Source organism: Phodopus roborovskii, unplaced genomic scaffold (genome assembly GCF_943737965.1).
Source record: "Phodopus roborovskii unplaced genomic scaffold, PHOROB, whole genome shotgun sequence".
NCBI lineage: Eukaryota > Metazoa > Chordata > Mammalia > Rodentia > Cricetidae > Phodopus > Phodopus roborovskii.
Genome location: NW_026126546.1, coordinates 10,084,880 through 10,105,434, shown reverse-complemented (window position 1 = coordinate 10,105,434; position 20,555 = coordinate 10,084,880). Strand labels below are relative to the sequence as shown.

Genomic DNA, 20,555 nt, shown 5'->3' with positions numbered 1-20,555 from the left:
GACTGCCTCAAAAAGAAAAGGAAAAAAATATAACTATAACATTTTTAAAGTAATCTTTTGCTCATTTATAAGAAACTGGCTGCTCTTCAATTTCCCAGCACCCACATGGTAGCTTACTCCTATCTGTACTCCAGTTCCAGGGCTCCTGACACCTTCACACAGACACACATGCAAGCAAAACAATAAACATAAAATAAAAATTGAGTTTAAAAAGAATTTTAAAATGTTTTAATATAAAACATTAATAAAGTTTAGATAATAAGCAAAATCTATCCCTGTGCTGATGTCAGGTTACACCATTGGGGATATGCTGTAAAGATGAGAAATTGGAGATGGAGAGATGCCTCAGCAATTAAGAGCACATATTGCTCTTCCAGGGGGCCCAAGTGCAGTTCCTAGTACCCATATTCACAACTACCTGTAATTCCAGCTTCAGATCTCTCAGAGCATGCTCACATTTGTTTTCACATGTTCCCACCCTCCACTGACACATACATAATTAAAAATAAGGTTTTTTTTTTTTTTTTTTTTTTAAGAAAAATGAGATAAGATTGAGTCTGAATGTAAGTTCTGTTCATCCCAGGAGCCTCCCGGGAGGCCTCAGGTTTGCACCTTCTTCTGTACTGCTCACAGTGCCAGAAAGTTTCAGACAAGAGCTTGTTTCATTATTGATACTTAAAGGCAATTTTGGTTTTTATCCCTAGTAAATATTTTTCGATGCTAGGAACAGAGATCAGACTCTGTCTGGTTCCTAAAGATTCCCAACTCAGGCTACTCCAGCTGCCCTTTCCCATTTAAATTCTCTGACTCCACATTCACACACCGAAGGTGGGGCAGCTTTGGACCATTGTGTTTTTCTCTCACCTGCAGTGGTTGGAGACCAGACCTAACAGACAAGTGTGTCCAGTTTGCAAAGCTGGAATCAGCCGGGACAAGGTCATCCCACTCTATGGCAGGGGCAGCACCGGGCAACAGGATCCCAGGTAAAGCCTTGACTGTATCTGATACCCACTTCCCACTTGGATATGGATTCTCATCCATTTAACTCTAACTCTTGGCTGCTTGATTTTGAGGCATTTGGTCAAGATGAGAGTCGCCTGAGAAGAGTGGGGCTTGAGAGAGGAGAGGAGCCAAGCTGCCATGTGCTGGCCTGTGTTAGATAGCTGCTTAGTGTCATCTGCCAGCGGGCAACCAGTTGCCTGGTACCCTGCAGTGTTCAGGACATCATAAAACAAGTGTGCAGAGTGTTGTGAAACACTGGGAGGCAGGAGTGTGCCTAATGGGGTTGTAGCACCAGTGAATGTAACTCTAGGGAGACAGGGACCAGGAAGTCTGGATGGCTTTTGGGGGTTGGGATTTCAGAAATGTAGGTAGCCCTCTTGGTCTGGCATCTGTACCTTTCCAGAAGAATACCTTAATTTTTCTAACATTTCACCCAACTCCACATCTATTAGACATACTGAACTTCTCTTAAAGTTTGTTCTATCAAATTTGTCACACTTGTTTTTGCTCTGTGTCTTCTACTATCCCTGGTTCTACTGTAACTGCCACCCTATATCCTGCAGCCTTTTCTTGATTCCTGCCCATATTTTATGAAAACCTTAAAGTTCCCTCCTTGAAGTGATCTCCATATGAATTGTCCTCACCTGTTTCCATCACACACACCACCCTATATTGTGATTGATTGTGCCTTTCCAGAAATTATCACCACTCTAGTGGGATCTGTCACCACCGTAGTATTGGTTGCATCCTACCCAGTGCTATTTAGATGAGTGGTAGGAGGGTCTGAGGACTAGAGGCAAAAGTAAAAGATAGCATGAGGTACTAACCCAGCAAGCCAAACTGAAGTTAATAGGGGGAGATAAGAGAGACCTCGAACCCTAGTCCTCTCAGCTGACAATCCATCCCTTGTTTTAGTCTGGCTTGGGATCTCTAGCACCATTGAGCTCATATCAAGCAGTCCCAAGGAAGACAACCCGAGTCAAGATCTCTGTTGCAAGGATAGGCTGTGCAATCTGATGGCTTTCTCAGAACAAGCTGATTTTCCTGGTTTGAAGTAGAGTGGAGTTAAACCAGCACTTGATTAAGCCATCGAGTTTTTTGTTTGTTTGTTTGGTTGGTTGGTTGGTTGGTTTTTTGAAACGGTTTCTCCGTGTAGCTCTGGCCGTTTCTCTATAGACCAGGCTGGCCCCAAACTCAGAAGATCCCCTGCCTCTGTCTACTGAGTACTGGGATTACAGGTGTGCACTACTACTGCCTAGCCCAGCAATTTTATGTGTTGAATAGGAAAATGGCCCAAACCCTGTTGGTTAGTCCTCATAGAGAACAACTCACAATAGTTTGTAATGGCCTTACTTTGTACAATTTCTTTTCAGAGAGAAGACTCCTCCTCGTCCTCAAGGCCAGAGGCCGGAGCCCGAAAATAGAGGGGTGAGGAACATTCTAGGAGAAGCTTCTAGAAGTGTGCCTGTGACTTTTAAAACTTTCCTATTGGCTTTGCAGTTTTTTTCCTTGTTCTAAAACAAGGAGGAAAATTCTAAAGGAAGATTTATAAAGTACAGAAAGGAGGCAAGCAGGGAGAAATCCTAGACCACTCATCCAGAGATAACCACTGGGAGCATTTGGGCCCATTTTCTCATCTTCCTTTACTGTGTGTATGTATGCTATATGTGTGTGCATGCATGTGTGTGTGCATGTATATGTTTGTTGATTGATATATGTATGTTTATTGATGGTACATCTACATATTCTTAGATTATTAAATTTAACTTTTACTTTTATTATTGTTGTGTGTATATGGGGGCATATTTATAGAGGTGAGAGGACAGCTTTGGGGAGTTGATCCCCTCCTTCCATCATGGGCTCTGGAGATAGTTATCAGTCTTCATGGTATTCCCCTTTACCACCTGATTGTCTTACCAGCCTGATTTCTTGGATTTTTTAGATAGACTTCCACTGTGTAGCCCAGACTGATCCTGGAATGAATGAGCTTCCTGCCTCAGTCTCCTAGTACTGTTGTTATAGACATAAGTCACCATGCCTGGCTTACTTATTTTATGTGCAGGTGTTTTGCCTGCAAGTACATCTGTGTGAGGATTCCAGATCATCTGGAACTGGAATTACAGTCAGTTCTGAGCTACCATGTGGGTGCTGGGATTCAAACCCAGGACCTCTAGAAGGACAGTCAGTGCTGTAAAACCACTGAGCCATCTCTCCAGCCTCCTGTTTTTTGGGTTTTGTTTTTGTTTTTATAATATGTGGTTCTTATTTTGTAATTTTTTAAATTTTATCTATTGTACAGATACTAGGTTCCTTAATGTGCTCTGGTCACTATTTTGGCAGTGGTAACTTATCAACAAACTTAGAAAATGGTCTCTGCCCTCATGGAATGCACTCATGAGAATTGGAATTTCAGCAGTGCAATTTAAAATGTTACTGAGACCTGTAGTCACAACATTTAACAGCTGATGCTCAGTTGTATAGACCTAATGCAATAGCATGTATTATATTATGGGACACTTACCTACTATCTGCTGTCTTAAACATACTCAGGTAAATTACAAAGTTTTTTTGTAGAACCACAATTATTTTATTATGATAAATTCTTAGAATTATTGGCTCAAAACATTTGCATTTAAATGAAATATTAGTCTTTTTTTTTTCCCAACAACAGTTTCTTGTTAAAAATATAAATGGAGGCTGGGAATGTAGATCATGGCCAGGAGCATAGTAGCAGTCAGTCAAGCATTGTGTTGGAGCAGTACCTGTGAGTTTAACATCCTTATTTATAAGCAGGAAGCAGAGAGCTGCCTGGAAATGCCTCAGTCTTTTGAAACCTCAAAGCCCAGCCCCAGTAACACATCTCTTCTAACAAGGCCACACCTCCTAATCCTTGACAAACAGTTCCACCAACTAGGGACCAAACCATTCAAATATGAATCTATAGGGGCCATTCTCATTCATACCACTGCAGCTACTTAGTGAGTTCAGGGCCAGTCTGAGAATATGAAACTGTCTCAGAAAATCAGTTAAAAATGTATATTAGCCTGGCAGTAGTGGCACATGCCTTTAATCCCAGCACTCAGGAGGCAGAGGCAGGCGGATCTCTCTGAGTTCTAGACCAGCCTGGTCTACAAGAGGTAGTTTCAGGACAGCCTCCAAAGTCACTATGTTGATCAGAAAAAAATTAAAAATTTTTCTAAATATTTAAATTTTTATGCGACATGGAAATTTTCTGTGTATGTAGTTTGCTTTATTTTGTGTTTTGTTTCTGTTTTGGGGGGAATAGTCTTGTTACATAGACCATGCTGATAAGGAATTATCCAGCTACCACCACTTAGCTTAAAATAACTTTTTTAAGGCAAGATCCGGCTTTGAAGTCAATATGTAGCTGAGGATGACCTGGAATTTCTGATCCTCCTGTGTTTACTTTGTGAGTGCTGTGATGATAGGTGTGTGCCACCATGCCAGACTTATGCAGTGCTTTGATTAAATCCAGGACTTGGTGACCTCAGCTACATCCACAGCATCTGAAGGTTTTAGGGGAATGCTAACCCATATCTTGACAACATACTCATATTGTCATCTATGGGTGTTTAAGAAGTTTGACCCTTTAAGTCTGCCTTGTTGCATAAATGAGCACCAGGGTCCTTGGAGACATTTTACAAGATTTTGTTTGACTGATATTATTGACCAGTCGAAGTTCCATCTTTTTTGTTATTGCTTATAGTATATAGTTTGCGCTGTTCCTTTGCATTTGGGTATGGCACTAATTGCCAGTAGTGTATTATGAATATCATGTTGGAAATTTTCCTGGCTAATATGGAACCCTGGGAGGAGGTGCCGCTAATGCTCCTATGCTCGGGAGCCTGGATGGGAGGAAGAGCTGAGGCCCTAGTTTATGGCAGAGGCCCAAGAAGAAACATGGGTGCCACACGCTATGATGTAAGACATTGTTTGAGAAATGTGCGATAAATCTGCCTATTTTTCTTAGTTGCTTCTCCTCTCCACAGGGATTTCAAGGATTTGGATTTGGAGATGGTGGCTTTCAGATGTCCTTTGGAATTGGAGCATTTCCATTTGGGATATTTGCCACAGCATTTAACATAAATGATGGTCGGCCTCCTCCAGGTAAATCCCATTTCTTAAAAAAAAAAAAAACCATCAGAAACATAATCCTGCTTCAGAACTCCTTGGAATTCAGCAGTGTAGAAGTTACAGATAATTGTCAGTACATGGATATCAGACTTTGCAAACTCCCTTAAATTCTTTGCAGATTACCACACCATCCAGCGACTCTGAGCACTTGCCATGTGTTATGTTATATTACGGGATGTTATATTACTGGGATGCTTTATGTTATATTACGAATGAACTGAGGGGCTCATCATCCGCACTCCAAGTACCTGTGCTGTTAGTTGCTTTATAGGTAAAATTCTCAGTAATGATTCCAAGTCATAGCCTGTGCATTGTAGTAAGATAGTCCTTCTGTAGCACTGACCACGCCCATTGGGGGGTGGAGCCATGGGCGGAAGTGACCTGTGGAAGGAGGTCGGAGGGGGCCAGAAAAGGCTCTCTCTTTCTGCCTGCAATGTCTCTCTGCTGTTCACACATTGTTTTCTCCGAGGAAGGAGAACCCAAAGGGCAGGATGTGATTTGCTGTAAAGGAAAGACAGATCCCTGTAGCGGCAACAGGAACTTCCGACTAACTTGATGCTTTCTAGCCTGTTCCAGCATTCAGACCGGCTCACCCTCAGTTCATTCCCAGACAGGGATCACAGTTTTTCTTTGTCATGTTTGGTACAGTTTGCACAGCCTGGATGTAGATCCTGTCAGTTTCCTTCCTCTACAGTCTGAGCAGAGAACTCTTAACGAGCAGAGGTTTTCACTCAGTCCACTTCTACCTTACCATATGATTTCTGGGCCCTGGTTCTCTTCTGGAAAAAGCAGGCACACAGACAGGCAGAGAGCCCTCTGGAATAGTGTGCAAAGAGGCAGAAGAGTGGCAGTGGTCATGTGTGAGCCCTTATGGTCTCAAAAGGCCCATGCTTTGCTCCTGCTGCTGCTTTTTAGATGAGGCCTACCAAGTGTTACCATGCATGGGCAGCATAGGTAAGACAGGCAAGAGGGTCTCTGCCCTGCGGGGCTCCTAGTAGTCTGCTGGCTCACATGCATGTACAGGACAGCTCTTTTGAGATCACTGGAGAGCAAGGCCTCATTGTAGTAGTTCACTTATTTTTGTTTTGGTTACTATTGAAGTTTGGTAGTCTTTTTATTGCAGGATTCTGTTTTTAAAGGGAAATAAAGAGTTCGGGTCCCAGTGGGCAGTATGCACACAGCCTTCTGACAAAGTCTCTTCCTCTTGTCTCTCTAGCTGTCCCTGGGACACCCCAGTACGTGGATGAGCAGTTCCTGTCTCGCCTCTTCCTGTTTGTAGCCCTGGTGATCATGTTCTGGCTCCTGATCGCCTAATACAGGACCCCTGTTGCATCTACAGCAGCACCTCTGGACTGGTGATATGCCACACCTGCTTCTGGTGTTGGACTTGTTTAATCCTGACCCCTGGAATCAAGGGTCAGAAACACATCAAGGAGTCTTGCTTCTCCATTAGAGCTTTGAACTCAAAACCAGTTGGCAAGGAATCCCCAGTTTCACCGCTGCTGTAAACGCCCTCTGTAACCTCAGGTCTTGTGATGACTCACCTCTCATGGGTGACAATTTGAAGCCCTGTTGCAGCCTTCTCAGCAGGTCCCAGCTCTACACGGGGAAGAGAGAAACAGTTTCTTTCACCAGAACTTTATATTACAAAAATGAAGGGATGAACCAAATGGTATTTATGGAAACTTACTTTCATCTTTTTTAAATACCCTGGTAAATGACCTCCACTCGCTATACTGAGAGATTCCCTTCCAGATCCCAGTGCTGTGCTGTCTGCCTTCCTGTCCTCTCCTTCCTCAGCAAAGGAGATCATAATTGCAGCAGCAGAAGCTGAAGATGCTGTGTGACCTTGTGAGATTCTGGTCTTTGATTGGCTTTGGGCCTCCTCTAGGGTCTTGACCCTAGAAAGCAGCTTGACCTCCTGGTTTCCTGGCCATTTGTCCCTGGTGTCACTTGGCTCAGAATTCCCATCAGCTTTCTCCTGTAGACCACTGCTGCATTTGAACCATCCACTCTGTTTCAGAGCTTTGATGCAGGACAGCAGAGCAAGGAGCCCTGCCCCGAGGCTGTAGAAGCCTGAATAACCCTCTCTCAGAACTTGCCCAGAGAAACTGGAGGCTTTCTCAGGTCAGCCCACTACACATAGAACTACCATCCTCAGAAACCATTGTGCTTCTTAGAAGAGTCCAGGACTGTCATTCCACTTGTGGTCATGATGTTGGTATAGCGTGATGGATTTACCTGAAAACTCCTTGAATGTGTGCTGAACCCAAGGAGACATGAGGCTCCTGAGCAAGCAACCCCTGGTGATATGTAAAGCAAAGGACCACAGTGATGAAGTGTGGTTTTCCTTCCTTATTCTTTACGCATATTGATTTGTTGTTGAAATTCATAAGCTGCTTCCTCTGAACCTGATTGTGGAGGAGTGGTGCCAGACAGGAGGATGATTCATTCACCTGCTCAGATGATTCTTGCTCTGCCTATGAGGCTTCATCTTAGAAATGTCTCCTCCTGGAGACCACAGCAGGGCAGCAAGATGAACTTCTGCTAGATTTTTTTGTTCACTTCTCCAGCACCCACTGCCCCAGCAATAACGAGAAACTAGGTTCTTGCCTTGCCTGCTGATTTTTCTAGATGCAGCTCTGCATAAATCTATGGAACCCTAGACCTTGAGGATGGTGAGAGAGCCCTCCTCCTCACTGCATGGTCCCCACCTGCCAATGCCAGTATTGAATTGATACAGTATGAAGTATTGAGTAGGAGGGTGGTTTGGCAAATCCAGCTGGTAAGAGTAAGCCACCAACTTTAGTGTGCTGACAGTTTTTAAATATCCTTTATGACATGGAAATCCCCAGTCGCAGGGCCCCCGGAGTGTCTCTGCTTTAGAGAGAGTTGGTAGGCTCCATCCCTCAGTGTAGTGCAGCCTAAAGTAGAGAGGGAAAACCTAAACAACGGACACAAAAGAACTGAAAGAAGAGTTCTGAGTAGTGGGGCCGAGCCTTTGGATCTGGCGAGATGGAAGGGGCCCGGGTGTGTGCTCGCAAAGGCATCCCAGGAGCATGGCGGCAGCAAAGCTGTGACGGCCGCGTACCCGTTGTGAACGTTACAGGGCTGCACGCCTGCCAGCAGCCGAGGCAGGAGAGCCAGCTTGGGAGTCCCCTCTCCTTTGTAGGCTGTCCCCCTTTAGGCTCGTCACTCGTCCTATGGCCAGGGCAGCCGTAGCCTCCACCTTTCCTCCACCCCCATGGACAAGGACAGTCAGAAAATGGGAATGTGTAAGGCAGCATACCTTGACCAGCACTGATTTTCACTGTTGTGAAAGTGATTTGATTTAGAATTAAATGGTTTTACATTGCTGTGAGCGTGGACTTTGTGTTTGGGATGTTAGTGGCTGGGGAGTGGACACACTGGTTTGGCCCCTGGAAAGTACCTGTCTAGTAAAGTTTTTGTCCTCAAACACCCATTGATAAGGAATGATGACAAGAGTGAACTGGAGATCTAGCTGCCTGAGACAGGCAGCCCCAGTCCTGACAAATGCATGGAATTCCTAAGTCTGCAAACACCACACTGCCTTGAGTGTGCCATGTAGAGAGAACACAGGTTACTCAGTGTCTAAATGCCTCCCTGTGCTCAGGTATAGAGCAGGAGGGCCCACAAGCCAATCCCTGTCCCTGGAACAGAGAGTCTGCCCTCCTTGAGATTGCTCACTAATGTGTGGTATGAAATAGAACTAGATGAGGTTATAAATTTGTCTCAGCTTCAGGCTCCAAAACACCAAAGCTACCGGTCATACCCTCTTTAAAAATATCACATTTCTGCCTTTGACCTAGGCTTTGACCTGAGAATGGTCAAGTTGAACAGGGCCAGGATATAGCAGGAGAATGCAGAGGTAAGGAAACTTCAGAATAGGCCTATGGGCACAAGCCTATATATAATCCCAACTACTCAGCAGACTGAGGCTGGAGGTGGTGAAATGGCAAGCCTGGTGTAGGTACCCACCACCAAGCCTGACAGCTTGATCTTGACCTCAGGGACTCAGCGTGGATAAAAAGAGAGCCAACTCCTACAAGCTGTCCTTTGAGCTCCACACATGTACCATGTCTTGTGCCTGCTCCACCCACCTGCCCAGCCGCATCACACACAATAATAAATTAAAAATTTAGGGACTAGAGTGATGGATCATTGCTTAAGAGCGCTGACTGCTTTTGCAGAGGACCTGTTTTCAGTTCCCAGCAGCCACACACTGGTTCACAACTGTCTGTAACTCAGGTTTCAGGGGATCTAACACCCTTCTGTGACTGCCAAGGACACTGCACATACAGGATACGCATGCATACATGTAGGCAAAAAATTCTTACACATAAAAAATCTTTAAAAAATAAAACTTTAATTTCTTAAAGCAGAAACAAGGCTGAAGATACAGCTCAGTGATAAAGCACTATATATCAGTGAAACTAGGTTCAGTCCCAAGTAACATCGAGAGAAAAATCATGAGGGAGCTCCTGGAATGCATGAGCCAATGGTATCAGAATTTTTGTTTTCAGTGGGGAACAAAAGATACAAAACAGTGGCTAGAGAGGTGACTCAGTGGGCATGAGGACCCAAGTTTGGATCCCCAGAACCCTTGTAAAGAGCTTGTGGTGTGGCTCTGTACTCCTACTGCCAAGGAGGCAGAGACAGGAGGGTCCCTGGTGCCACCAAATGTTACAGCAGTAACGGAAGACCCCTCCTCTTATACTGATCTCTGGTGTACACATGCACATGCACACCAAAACAGACATACACATTCCTACACCACACACAACCCCATGCAGAACAGAACTGAACCAAAAAGCCATCATGTGTTATCCCAACCAGCCACCCCGCTCCCAGTAGCCATCACCACAGGTCCAGGCCTGTTGGATCCACCTCACCCTAACATGCTCCCTCTTTTTCTCCTACCCAGACTACTTGATACAAATCCCAGTCACATGTCACCTCTTAATTATCTCAATATGCATCTCAGAGCTATGCATTTTAATTTCTATTCTATATGTATGAGGGTTCTGTTTGTGTATATATATAAAAATACTGTGAGCCAGCTGCCGTTGGAGCTGGTGCTGTTGGTGCTGGTAGTACTCCTCTTTAATCCCAGTACTGAAGAGACAAAGGCAGAAGGATCTCTGAGTTTGAGGCCAGCTGTTCGGTAGAGTAAGCTCCAGGACCACACAGTGGAATCCTATCTCAGACAACAGAGTGGGGGCAGGAGAGAGAGAGAGAGAGAGAGAGAGAGAGAGAGAGAGAGAGAGAGAGAGAGAGAGAGAGAAGAAGAAGAAGAAGTATGTGTAGTCTGGGTGAGGTGGAACATGCTCCAATCCCAATACTGTGACGGCAGGAGCAGAATTCTTGCTTGAGTCCAGCCTGATGTATATAGTGAGTTCGGGGATGGTATCCAGGACTATATAGAGAGATCCTATCTCAGACAACAGAGTGGGGGGAGGGGAGAGAGAATATGTGTGTATTAGAACTGTGACCCTAATCAGCTTCATAAGTTGCTGGGGCAGGGGACACGGGTTGACCTTCAACTGCTGATTCTCCTTTACCACGAGAAACCATGTCATGCTAGCCCAGTGGCATAATGATGAGGAACTGAACACTCCTGTTGAGTTTTATTTAGAAATTCCTCTCACCCATATATTTTCCATTGTTAGGTCTAATGGTTTCACCAGATTCAACCTAGAGATGTGCACACACAGAGGAGAGCATATCTTAAACTTTCTGCAATGATGGAAATGTTTCATACTGGCTACATGCAACACAATAACCACTGGCCGTATGTGGCTATGGAGATCAAGAAATGAGGCCAGTTAACAAACTGAATTTTTTTCTTTACTTTTTTGTTTGTTTTGACAAAGTTCCTTTATGTGCCCCTGGCTGTCCTGGAACTTACTCTGTAGACCAGGCTGGCCTTGAACTCACAGAGCTCTGCCCGTCTCTGCCTCCCAAGTGCTAGGATTAAAAGCTTGCACCACCACTTCGAGGCCAAGGAATTTAATTTTTGCATCCTATCCCAGAATTCCATTTTATCTTTATTTTCCCTATCTTTGTGTTTTTTTTTCAACTTTTTAATTTTAGTTTTATTTATATGTGTGTGTTGGTGCTCAGGAGAGGCATCAGAACTGGGTTTTCAGGGCGATTGTGAACCGCCTGACATGAGTGCTGGAACAGAACTCCGGTCCTCTGGAAGAGTAGTTCATTCTTCTAACCTGGCCATTTCTCCAGCACCCCCTCCCATCTTAATTTAAATCACCACATCTGGCTATCATATAGCCCAGTACAGATGTAAATTAATCCGTAAGTGTTGCAAAATGTCATGATAAAAATGTTTTTAGGGGCTGGAGAGATGGCTCAGTGGTTAAGAGCGCTGCCTGCTCTCCCAGAGGTTCTGAGTTTAATTCCCAGCAACCACATAGTGGTTCACAACCTTCTGTAACGGGATCTGGTGCCCTCTTCTGGCCTGCAGGCACACATGCAGGCAGAATACGGTATACATAATAAATAAATAAAGTTTTAAAAAATGTTTTTAGAATTGAGAAGAGTCGGATGGAAAGATGCTGATTGTAGCTGGTATGCAAGAACAGGATATATTTAGGAAAGAGTCCTGGACTGAGGGGAGCAGCAGGCAGCTGCAGATTGAAATGAAACCTGACTTGGGTTTTATCTGGTAAGCAGTGAGGAGCTAGTGACAGTTTTAAGCAAGAAACCAACAAGATAGAAGCATTTTTGGAGATAAATCTGTCTATCTTCGGTGATGACTCAAAAAGAAGTCTAGAAGTCAGACTAGCTCGATTTGAAGCCAGTACAGGTGACAATGGCAAAATCCAGGTGGGCCCAAACAAGTCCTCTTAGGACAGCAGAATGGGATGGGCTTTGCTTGTTTATTTTGTAACATGGCTTTGAAGCAGGATCGGAGGAACATAGTAGGCAAGGAAAGCTAAGGCAGCCTCCCTTAGATGGTAGTCTCTTGTTCCCAGAAGACTCTTTGAGGAGAAACTGGAGGAAGGCACAGGACTGGGTAGATGTCTAGATAGGACCAATAGGGGATAAGGGAGCGTCCAGCATCCCTATGAAACACTCAGCTAAGTCAGTGCCCATCTTTAGTCCATCCTGAATGTATAAAGTTGTTATTACCTTAATCTGCTCAATTCTTTGCTCACAACATGGAGCAAACTCTGCAATCCCCTAGACAACCATTGTCTTCCCTACTGTATTTCCTCTATATTCCCCAACCTGACCCTGAACTATCCTCCTGCTGTCCTGCCTCAGCTTCCCAAGTATCTGGGACCACAGATGTGAGCCACCAAGACCAATTTGAGGTAGTTGCAAGGTCCAAATCTTGAAGAGTCTAGAGACTTGATTGTGATTCAGCCCATAGGAGCTAGTAGGAGCTAGTCTTGGATACTAAGTATGATGGTTAGCTAAATAGGCCGACAAAGTGGGTGCTTTCTAGAAAACTAGTAGATGTACTCTTTGCCCAGACCCTTCCTGCTCTCCAAACCTTCCTTGTTATTCTCAGATGGTGTGAGGATGGTTTGGGGTCCACATTGGAATGCTGCTTCTCCTTTACATTTTTTTCCTCTATATTACCTGGACTTTCCTGGGGGAATTTGGAGTTGGCTACACCTGCTCTCTGTGATACGAGACTGCAGGTATTTTGAAAGTGGGCTGAGAAAGAGAGAGAGGGTGGGAAGGGAAGGCAATACACCTAAGTGGGTGGGGGACAGATGTGGGTGCTGGGTTGTGGAGGAGAGGGACAAAGAAGAAAGCCAGGGATTGTTGCTTGAGGACTCACCATTCCTCTGTTGGGGAAGTACAGCAGGACCTCTCCATGTGCGGGATGAGTGGAATCCTGTGTCCTCTCTGCTAGTCTCGAAGTGGCTTGTCAAAGAGGCCCGTGGATTCTTTCACATTAACTTAGTACAGAATATAGTGTTTCCTATAAATCACTTATTTCCTCAGAGGGAAGCCAACGCTCAAGAGGGTTTCCAGGAGGGAATCAGACAGCGCTCCTTAGCTCCTTAGCATGTGTGCACACTGGGTTATACGGAGGCGCCACAGAAGAAATGCCTCACTAGCAGCCACTTCTACTAAAAAGTCAAGGCAGGAAGACAGACTGTGCTGTTTGTTAATCTTTGACATGCAATAGCGGTTTCTCTTAGCTGTTCACATTGCCAATGGGAGTCAAAAGACCCGAGATTCCCACCCATGTTCCGTACCTGATGAACAGAACCATTTTCTCCCTCCCTCCCTCCATCTCTCTCTCTCTCTTCCATTCATTTTTCGAGACAGGGTTTCTCTGTGTAGCTTTGTACACCAGGCTGGCCTACAAACTCACGGAGATCCGCCTGCCTCTGCCACCACCGCCCAGCAAACGCTGAGTCTTGTGTGTTGTCACTCCCAAGCCGAACGCCTCTAAGGGACATGCCTCGCTAGGGGGCGCCAGAGACGCGGCGGAGCTCGAGGCGGGGCGGGGCGTCGGGGCAGGAACCTGAGTGGGCGGGGCTTCGGGGCGGGGCACCGGCAGGCGGGTCCCGGTGCCAGGTGCGGTTTGACCCTCCCCAGGCGCCGTAGGCGGTGCATCCTTCTTGCTGCAGAGGCAGAGACAACCTCTCTAAACCGCAAGCGGGCGCGGACCTGAGCTGCAGCTACGGGGTGGTCCTTCCCCTGGTGTCCGCGCCCGGAACCATGGCGGCGCTGGCGGGTAAGAAAGGGCCACGCCGTCCTTCCCACCGCTCACGGGTTTCTGGCTGTCTGGATCCTCTTGGATCCGCGATCCTCGACAGGAGCCAGGCAGGGTGGGAGGACCGAACGTGGCGGCTCCCCCGGGACTTAGAGGTCCTGGGACTCTGGAAGTAGGGTGGGTTGTCCCGCAGACTGAGGCTCCTAGTGGCCTGCGCGTGGGGCAGCTTCCCACGAGCTGGGTCCCCGGAGCTGCAGCGGGGCCAGGTCTCCAAGTTAATCGACCACATTCTCTGTGGTCGGAGAGTCTGAAAGATGCAAAGCCTAGGGTCTTCCGGGGTTCAGGACTTGAGATTCCAAGTTATCCTGAGTTCTGGATTTTCTGTAGACCCAAAGTTCTCAAAGGTGTCTTTGGAGGCTGGGATTTTGGAGGGGAGTGAGTGTAGAGTTTATGTTGTGTACTGTGGATATGAAAAGGTTGGACCATTCTTCCTGAGGGTCAAAGATATCCACCTCATGTGGCGAACAGTTTCAAGTCTTCCCAGGGGACTAGTTGAGTTCTCTCTTGGTCTCGGAAACCAGCAGGATCAAAGCCGGGCATCCTGAGGGGGAAGGTTGTGTGAAAGTTATTTCGGAATTGGTTTAGTTGGGCCGGCAGCACCTTCACGCATCACTTTGCAGCTTCCTGCCCTGCGGCACCAGGAGCCTTCTGCCGCCTGTTTCCCAGCTACTTGTGTGAGTGGCTCAGTTTCTGATCTACCAGGGTTGACTTGTAAAAGTTTTCTAGAAAGGCCAAGGGGGAATTTTAGGGGTGGGGGAGGGACTGGATAGCTGCCTCCACTTCCTGGCTCTCGGCCGGTGGACAGTCACTTCCTTCATCCTGAATTCAAGGACTGGGCCGCCAGTGGGTCACTTCCTCACTATGGGAGCATGGGATTTTTGTCCTCATTGGAGAAAGAAAGCACGGAGCGGAAATGCCTCTGTCTCTTCCTTGAATTATTTTTTCCCTGGCTGGTTGTGGTGTTGCACACCTGTAATCCCAGCACTAGGATGGTGGATTCAGGAGAATTGCTTGGTCTGCCTATGGAGTACTAACTAGGTTAATCTGGACTACAGAGTAAAACCCTGTCTCTAAATAAATAATTTTTTTAAAAAAATTGAATCCTGGAGTTAGTGGCATATGCCTTTAATCCCAGCACTCCAGAGGCAGATGAAATCAGATCTCTGTGAGTTCTAGGCCAGCTTGGTCTACATAGTGGGTTTCAGGATGGTTAGGGTTACAGGGAGAATCCTGTCTCTGAACCCCCGCCCCCAAATTGAGTTAGGATTGGGGTGCAGTTCAATTGGTAGAGAGCTTGCCCAGCATGGGTAAAATACAGGGTTTCATCCCCAGCGCTACTTAGACCTGCACAGGGTACATGCCTGCAATCCCAGTTCTCAGAAGTTCAAAGTTATCCTTGAGGACAACCCTTTTATTTATTTATTTATTTATTTATTTATTTATTTATTTATTTTGAGGCTGGAGAAGTGGCTCAGAGGTTAAGAGTATATGCTGCTCTTGCAGAGGACCAGAGTTTGGTTCCTGATACCCAACTGACCTCAATTCTATTACTCCAGCCCCAGAGAACTCAACACCATCTTCTGTCCTCTAAGGGTACCTGCAATCTCGTGGCATATGTTCACACAGACAGTGTATACATAAATAAAATCTGTTTTTAAATTTTAAAACGTGTCCTTTTAGAGTTCTTCAGCTCAATTGATTTTCAGTGACTTTTTCTTATTTATTTATTTTTGAAGCAGAGTTTCTCTGTGTAGCCCTGGCTGTCCTAGATCTGTCTGCCTCTTCCTCCTGAGTGATGGGATCAAAGGTGTGACCACTACACTCAGTTTGGTGACTTTTTCTAACCTCTGTAGAGTCTTCACTTTGATCTTTGACTCTCAGAAATTTGTGTAAGAGTTTAGTCGTTTTTCATTTGTGAGTGGTGCTATGAATTGATCCTGGGCCTTGTGCGAGCTAGTTGAGCACTCTGCCATGAGCTACATCCTCAGTGACTTTTAAATATGTTTTAATTTTAACTACTTTTTTTAATTAAAAAGCATTATTTTATATGCATGCTTGCTTGTACACACATGTATCACATGTATGCCTGGTGCCTACAGAGGCCAGAAGATCCTCATGAACTGGAGTTACTAATGGATGTAAGCACCATGTGGACCCTGGATATTGAACTCTGGTGCTGCAAGAGCAACCAGTGCTCTCTTATTTTTCTGTTAAGGGCAGCACCCAATGTTACTTTCCTAGGCTGGTCCTGTACTTCTGTGTACTGAACCTGGCTGAAGTGGCAAGTATTTTTTGTTTGTTTTTTGATAGATGAAGGGATGGAATCTGAGGCCTTGCATGTGCTAGACAATTACTCTACTAGTGAGCTGTATCCTCTGCCCTAAAAGTGGCTTTATTTTTTCCTTTTTTATTTTTATTTATTTATTTATTTTTTGGTTAAGGAGACTTAAGGCTTGAAGTAACTTGTTCACAGGTTTATGACTGAACAAATGGGGCTCAGGCTCAGACTTTATTTTCTATCCTTGGTTTAGCATTCATCTTTCCTGTATCACAAGCAACACAATAAGGTTGCCTGGCTAGTCAGAGAAGGAAGTGGGGCTTGGAACTTACTTGTTCTGTTCAGACTACATTCTCGGACACCTTGCATTCCTGTGTAACAGGAGAATCAACAAGGAAATCAAATATTTACTGAGTGCCTGTGATGTCTTTGGAACCGGGCTGGGCCAAGTTTTACCTCTTACAAATTTTAACAGATGCCAGAGCCAGGAAAGATATTTGAGATTATGTGCAGTGTCCTTGTTTTGCATTTGGAGAAACTGAGGCTTGTCCAGGGTCAGAGCCAGGGCTAGTGTAGGAGGCTAGGATGTTGGAGGCATGTGGGGCTGAACACACAGACCCTTAGAAAATACTTGTAGAGTGACTGAGGGGACAGTTCAGTTGGTGAAGTGTTGCAAACATCAGCACCTGGGTTTGATCCCCAGCCCTGTATAAAAATCCAGATGTGGTAGAGACAGGTGGAACCCTAGCTGATTTGGTTAGCCCCAGGTCCTGGTGAATCTTTGTCTCAAAAAAAAAAAAAAAAGCTATCCAACTGAGATGGCTGTCAAGCCTGAAGGTGGGAGTTTCGTCGCCAGAACCCAGCTAATTTCTGTGAGTTGTCCTCTGACTTCTGCAATTGGTGTCGTGCACATCCTTCTTCCTAATAAGTAAATGTAAACAAGACTCAGTATAAACCAAAATGAATGGTTCCAGGGTAATGACACCCAAGGTTGACCCCTCCCATATGCACTCAGGCAAATACCTGTGCACCCTGACACACGAACATGGCGCACGTGTTTGTGCGCACACACTGAAATAACTGTGGACATGAATAGTCTGTGATTTGTGCTTTGGAGAAGCTTGCTGCCTGATTAGGGTAACTGAGGGGGAAAAAATGGAAATGAAGATGCGTTGTTGCAAAGCTTGTGTGTCCAAAGTTGTGTTCATGTGTTTAACCCTGGGTAACAAGATAGGAGACAGGCTATGACAGGCCCCTTCCTCTGTGGAGTTGGTGATGATGGGGAGACATTAAATCATGACTGCTGTCAGTACTGATGCTTAAGAGAAAGTAAGATAAGGGTCGAGGAGCAGTGGTCGTCGGCAGCTGTGCACATGACAGTGTACGTACGGAGTGGCTGCCAGTCGTGGTCAGGGACAGGGTAAGGGAGAAAGAGTGTATGTGGTGTGTGTGTGAGACAGAGAGGGAGACAGAGAGGTTGAGAGAGAGAGTGTGTGTGTGTGTGTTGGCAACATCACAAATGCTAACCACCAATGACCCCAATGAGCTGTGCTTTAGCCCCAGAGAATACCTCTGTTTTCTGTTTTTTAATGTAAGAGGAATGAAAACGGTAGCAGTGAAGAAACTGCGGAGTGCGTGCACAGGTCAGTGAGCTTCAGCCTTCAGCGGGCTTGGGCACATTAACGTGTGTGGGAGAGCAAGGAGTGGGAGCTAGGAGACCACGAAACAGAAGTTTGGGCTTGGTAAACTATGGAGTGTTTAGTGGCAAGCTAGGGACTGAGGAGTTTTCCAATCCACAGCAGACACTTTAGGTTTAGAATCATAGAAGTCGTGATACGGGCACAGGGCAGCAAGCTGCGTGGATGTAGTGGTCCCTGACATGAGGTGTCATTAGTAGCAATGAGAAGACAGCACTGGCCTCTAGGCAGTGTCCCAAGACACAGGAAGGGCAGGTGACTTGGATGGCCCTTGATGTGGGGCAAAGGCACCAGGGCTAGGACCTGAGACAACAACAAGATGCCTTAGTTCACTAAAGACCCATCATGTTTAGGATGCTGTATTGGGGCCTTCACAATCACAATCTGGTGATGCCCATGCCAGGGCCCATGCCAGGGCTGGCTCTGGTCAGTGAGACTGGAAGAGGGCAGGGTTTTTGAGACATACTAGGATAGGGACTGACTCTGCGTCATATCACTTTGGCATTTCAGTGAGGACTGTAGCAGTCACAAGTCCTTCTTGCATGCACTTACATAGCAGTGGGAATTAGCCCCTTTGTCAATTTACATCCGCTGTCAGCTGGAACACAAGACATCACCTACTTCCCCTAGAGTGAACTTCACCCTGAGATTCCATTTGATGAGGTCTTTCCTCCTCTAATCTGATGGATCAGAAAAGAAAGTCTAAAGCAGTATTGGCTCATGCCTTTAATCCCAGAACTCCAGAGGTAGAGGCTCTCTCTGAGATTGAGGCCAGCCTGGCTTACAAAGTACATTCCGGGACAACCAGGGCTGTTACACAGAGAAACCCTGTCTCAAAAAAAGAAAAGAAAATCTAAAATATAACCAACACCATAGATTTTGGAGTCTGGTGATGCTGGTCCTGACCTCTTAACTGGCTGGTTCATACTCCAATAGTGTCTAGGACACTGTGGCACATTAGTGAGGACTCAAAGTAATTTCTGTCATTGACAATGAGTAGGGAACTGCTGAATGAGACATTGTGAATTGAGTAACTGGGGTTCTCTGATAAGAGATCCGTTGCAGGCCTCCCCAGATAAGAAAATGCCTACTCACAGGGAATGAAGCAGGAGCCCGACAGCCAGCCACTTGCCTGTCTACAGTGCAGGCTGTAACTGTGTGCGTAGTTCACCCTGTCCCCAGACCTGACTTATCCCTGACTTCTGTTCTTCATGTCCTTGTCCTTCACCCAGCGAGTACTCACCAACCCCCTACTTGTTAGTGGCCTGCTCTGTGCCTTGCACATGCTGAGACAGACCAAGGTTAGGACTTGTTTTGAAAACATTCTTTTTGGATTTTGGAAGCTGCTCTACTCAGCTCCACCTTTCCCCTGGCTAACCCCTGGACATGCTTGCAGAGAGGAAGAAAAGTAACTCACAGACAGATCCAGTTTAGGGCCAGGCACCCCGGAGGTATTTACACAGCCATTACTCCTTTTAATCTTCTGGTTAGTCCTGTAAGGTGGTAACTTTTTTTAGCCTCCTTAAAAATGAGCAGAGGGGTGCTGGGCAGTGATGGCCCATGCCTTTAATCCCAGCACTCAGGAGGCAGAGGCAGGTGAATCTCTGAGTTCGAGGCCAGCCTGGCCTATAAGAGCTAGTTCCAGGACACAGGCTCCAAAACAATACAGAGAAACCCTGTCTCGAAAAACAAAAATGAGCAGAGGTTGCTGGGCAGTGGTGGCGCACGCCTTTAATCTCCACACTGGGAAGGCAGAGGCAGGTGGATCTCTGTGAGTTTGAGGCTAGCCTGGTCTACAGAATGAGTTCCAGGGACAGCCAGGGCTACACAGAGAAACCCTGTCCTGGGAGAGAGAGAAGCAGAAATGAGCAAAGAAAGACTGGCTCAATAGTTAAGAGCACTTGCTACTCTTGCAGAGGACTCAGGTTCTGTTACAGCACCCACATGGCAGCTCACAGCTATCTGTAGCTCCAGTTCAGGGGATTCCATACCCTCCTTTGGCTTCGGTACTCACTAGACACACACACTATATATATATATATCATACATGAGACCTTGTCTTAAATCAAAAACAAACAAAACTTAGGAGAGAGGCTCAGGGTAGTAATTTGTTCAAGGACACAGGAATAGAGCCAGGCTTTCAATCCAGGTTTTTATTTAGTTTAAATGTTTTTATTTTGCTTTACGTGTATGGGTGTATGGGTATGCTTGTAGCCGCCAGGGGGCATCAGGGCCCCTGGAACTATAGTTATAAGAAGTTGTTGGCCACTGTACGGATGCTAGGAATCAAAGCTGAATCCTATGGGTGCTGAGCCATCTCTCCTGTTTACGGGGGTGGTGGTGTTGATGGCTCATACGCCACAACACAAGTGCGGAGTGTGTGTAGGTCAGAGGACAACCTGTGGATGTCAGTTCTGCCCTTGTACCATGTAGACTGAAGAGATCTAACTCTTAGCAGCAAGCACCTTTTTTGGCTGAGCCATCTTGCTGGCCTTTTTCTCTTTTAATGTAAATGTTACATTATGGGGCTTGAGAGATGGCTCAGTGGTTAAGGGCACTTGTTGCTCTTCTAGCGGACCTAGGTTCAAGTCCCAACACCTACGTGACAGTTTACAATCATCAGTGCCCGGGGATCCGATGCCTT

At 45.9% G+C, this 20,555-nt stretch overlaps 2 protein-coding genes across 3 annotated transcripts in view; both read left to right on the top strand.

The window, feature by feature from the left end:
* Rnf185 (ring finger protein 185) overlaps window positions 1–8,513 on the top strand; it is a 36,254-nt gene extending 27,741 nt beyond the window's left edge. The window contains exons 4-7 of the mRNA XM_051200201.1: window positions 871–983; window positions 2,376–2,430; window positions 5,013–5,130; window positions 6,374–8,513. Of these exons, the coding sequence (XP_051056158.1) occupies window positions 871–983; window positions 2,376–2,430; window positions 5,013–5,130; window positions 6,374–6,471 (384 nt within the window). The 3' untranslated portion in view covers window positions 6,472–8,513. The remainder of the gene's footprint in view (window positions 1–870; window positions 984–2,375; window positions 2,431–5,012; window positions 5,131–6,373) is intronic.
* Window positions 8,514–13,866: 5,353 nt separating this feature from the next.
* The window catches only part of Limk2 (LIM domain kinase 2), a 63,148-nt gene continuing 56,459 nt past the window's right edge, over window positions 13,867–20,555 (top strand). For both annotated transcript variants that reach the window (XR_007835517.1, XM_051200376.1), the window contains exon 1: window positions 13,867–13,897. Coding sequence is in view for 1 of the 2 variants with exons in the window: in XM_051200376.1 (XP_051056333.1) it covers window positions 13,882–13,897 (16 nt within the window). In the remaining variant the exon portion in view is untranslated. The remainder of the gene's footprint in view (window positions 13,898–20,555) is intronic.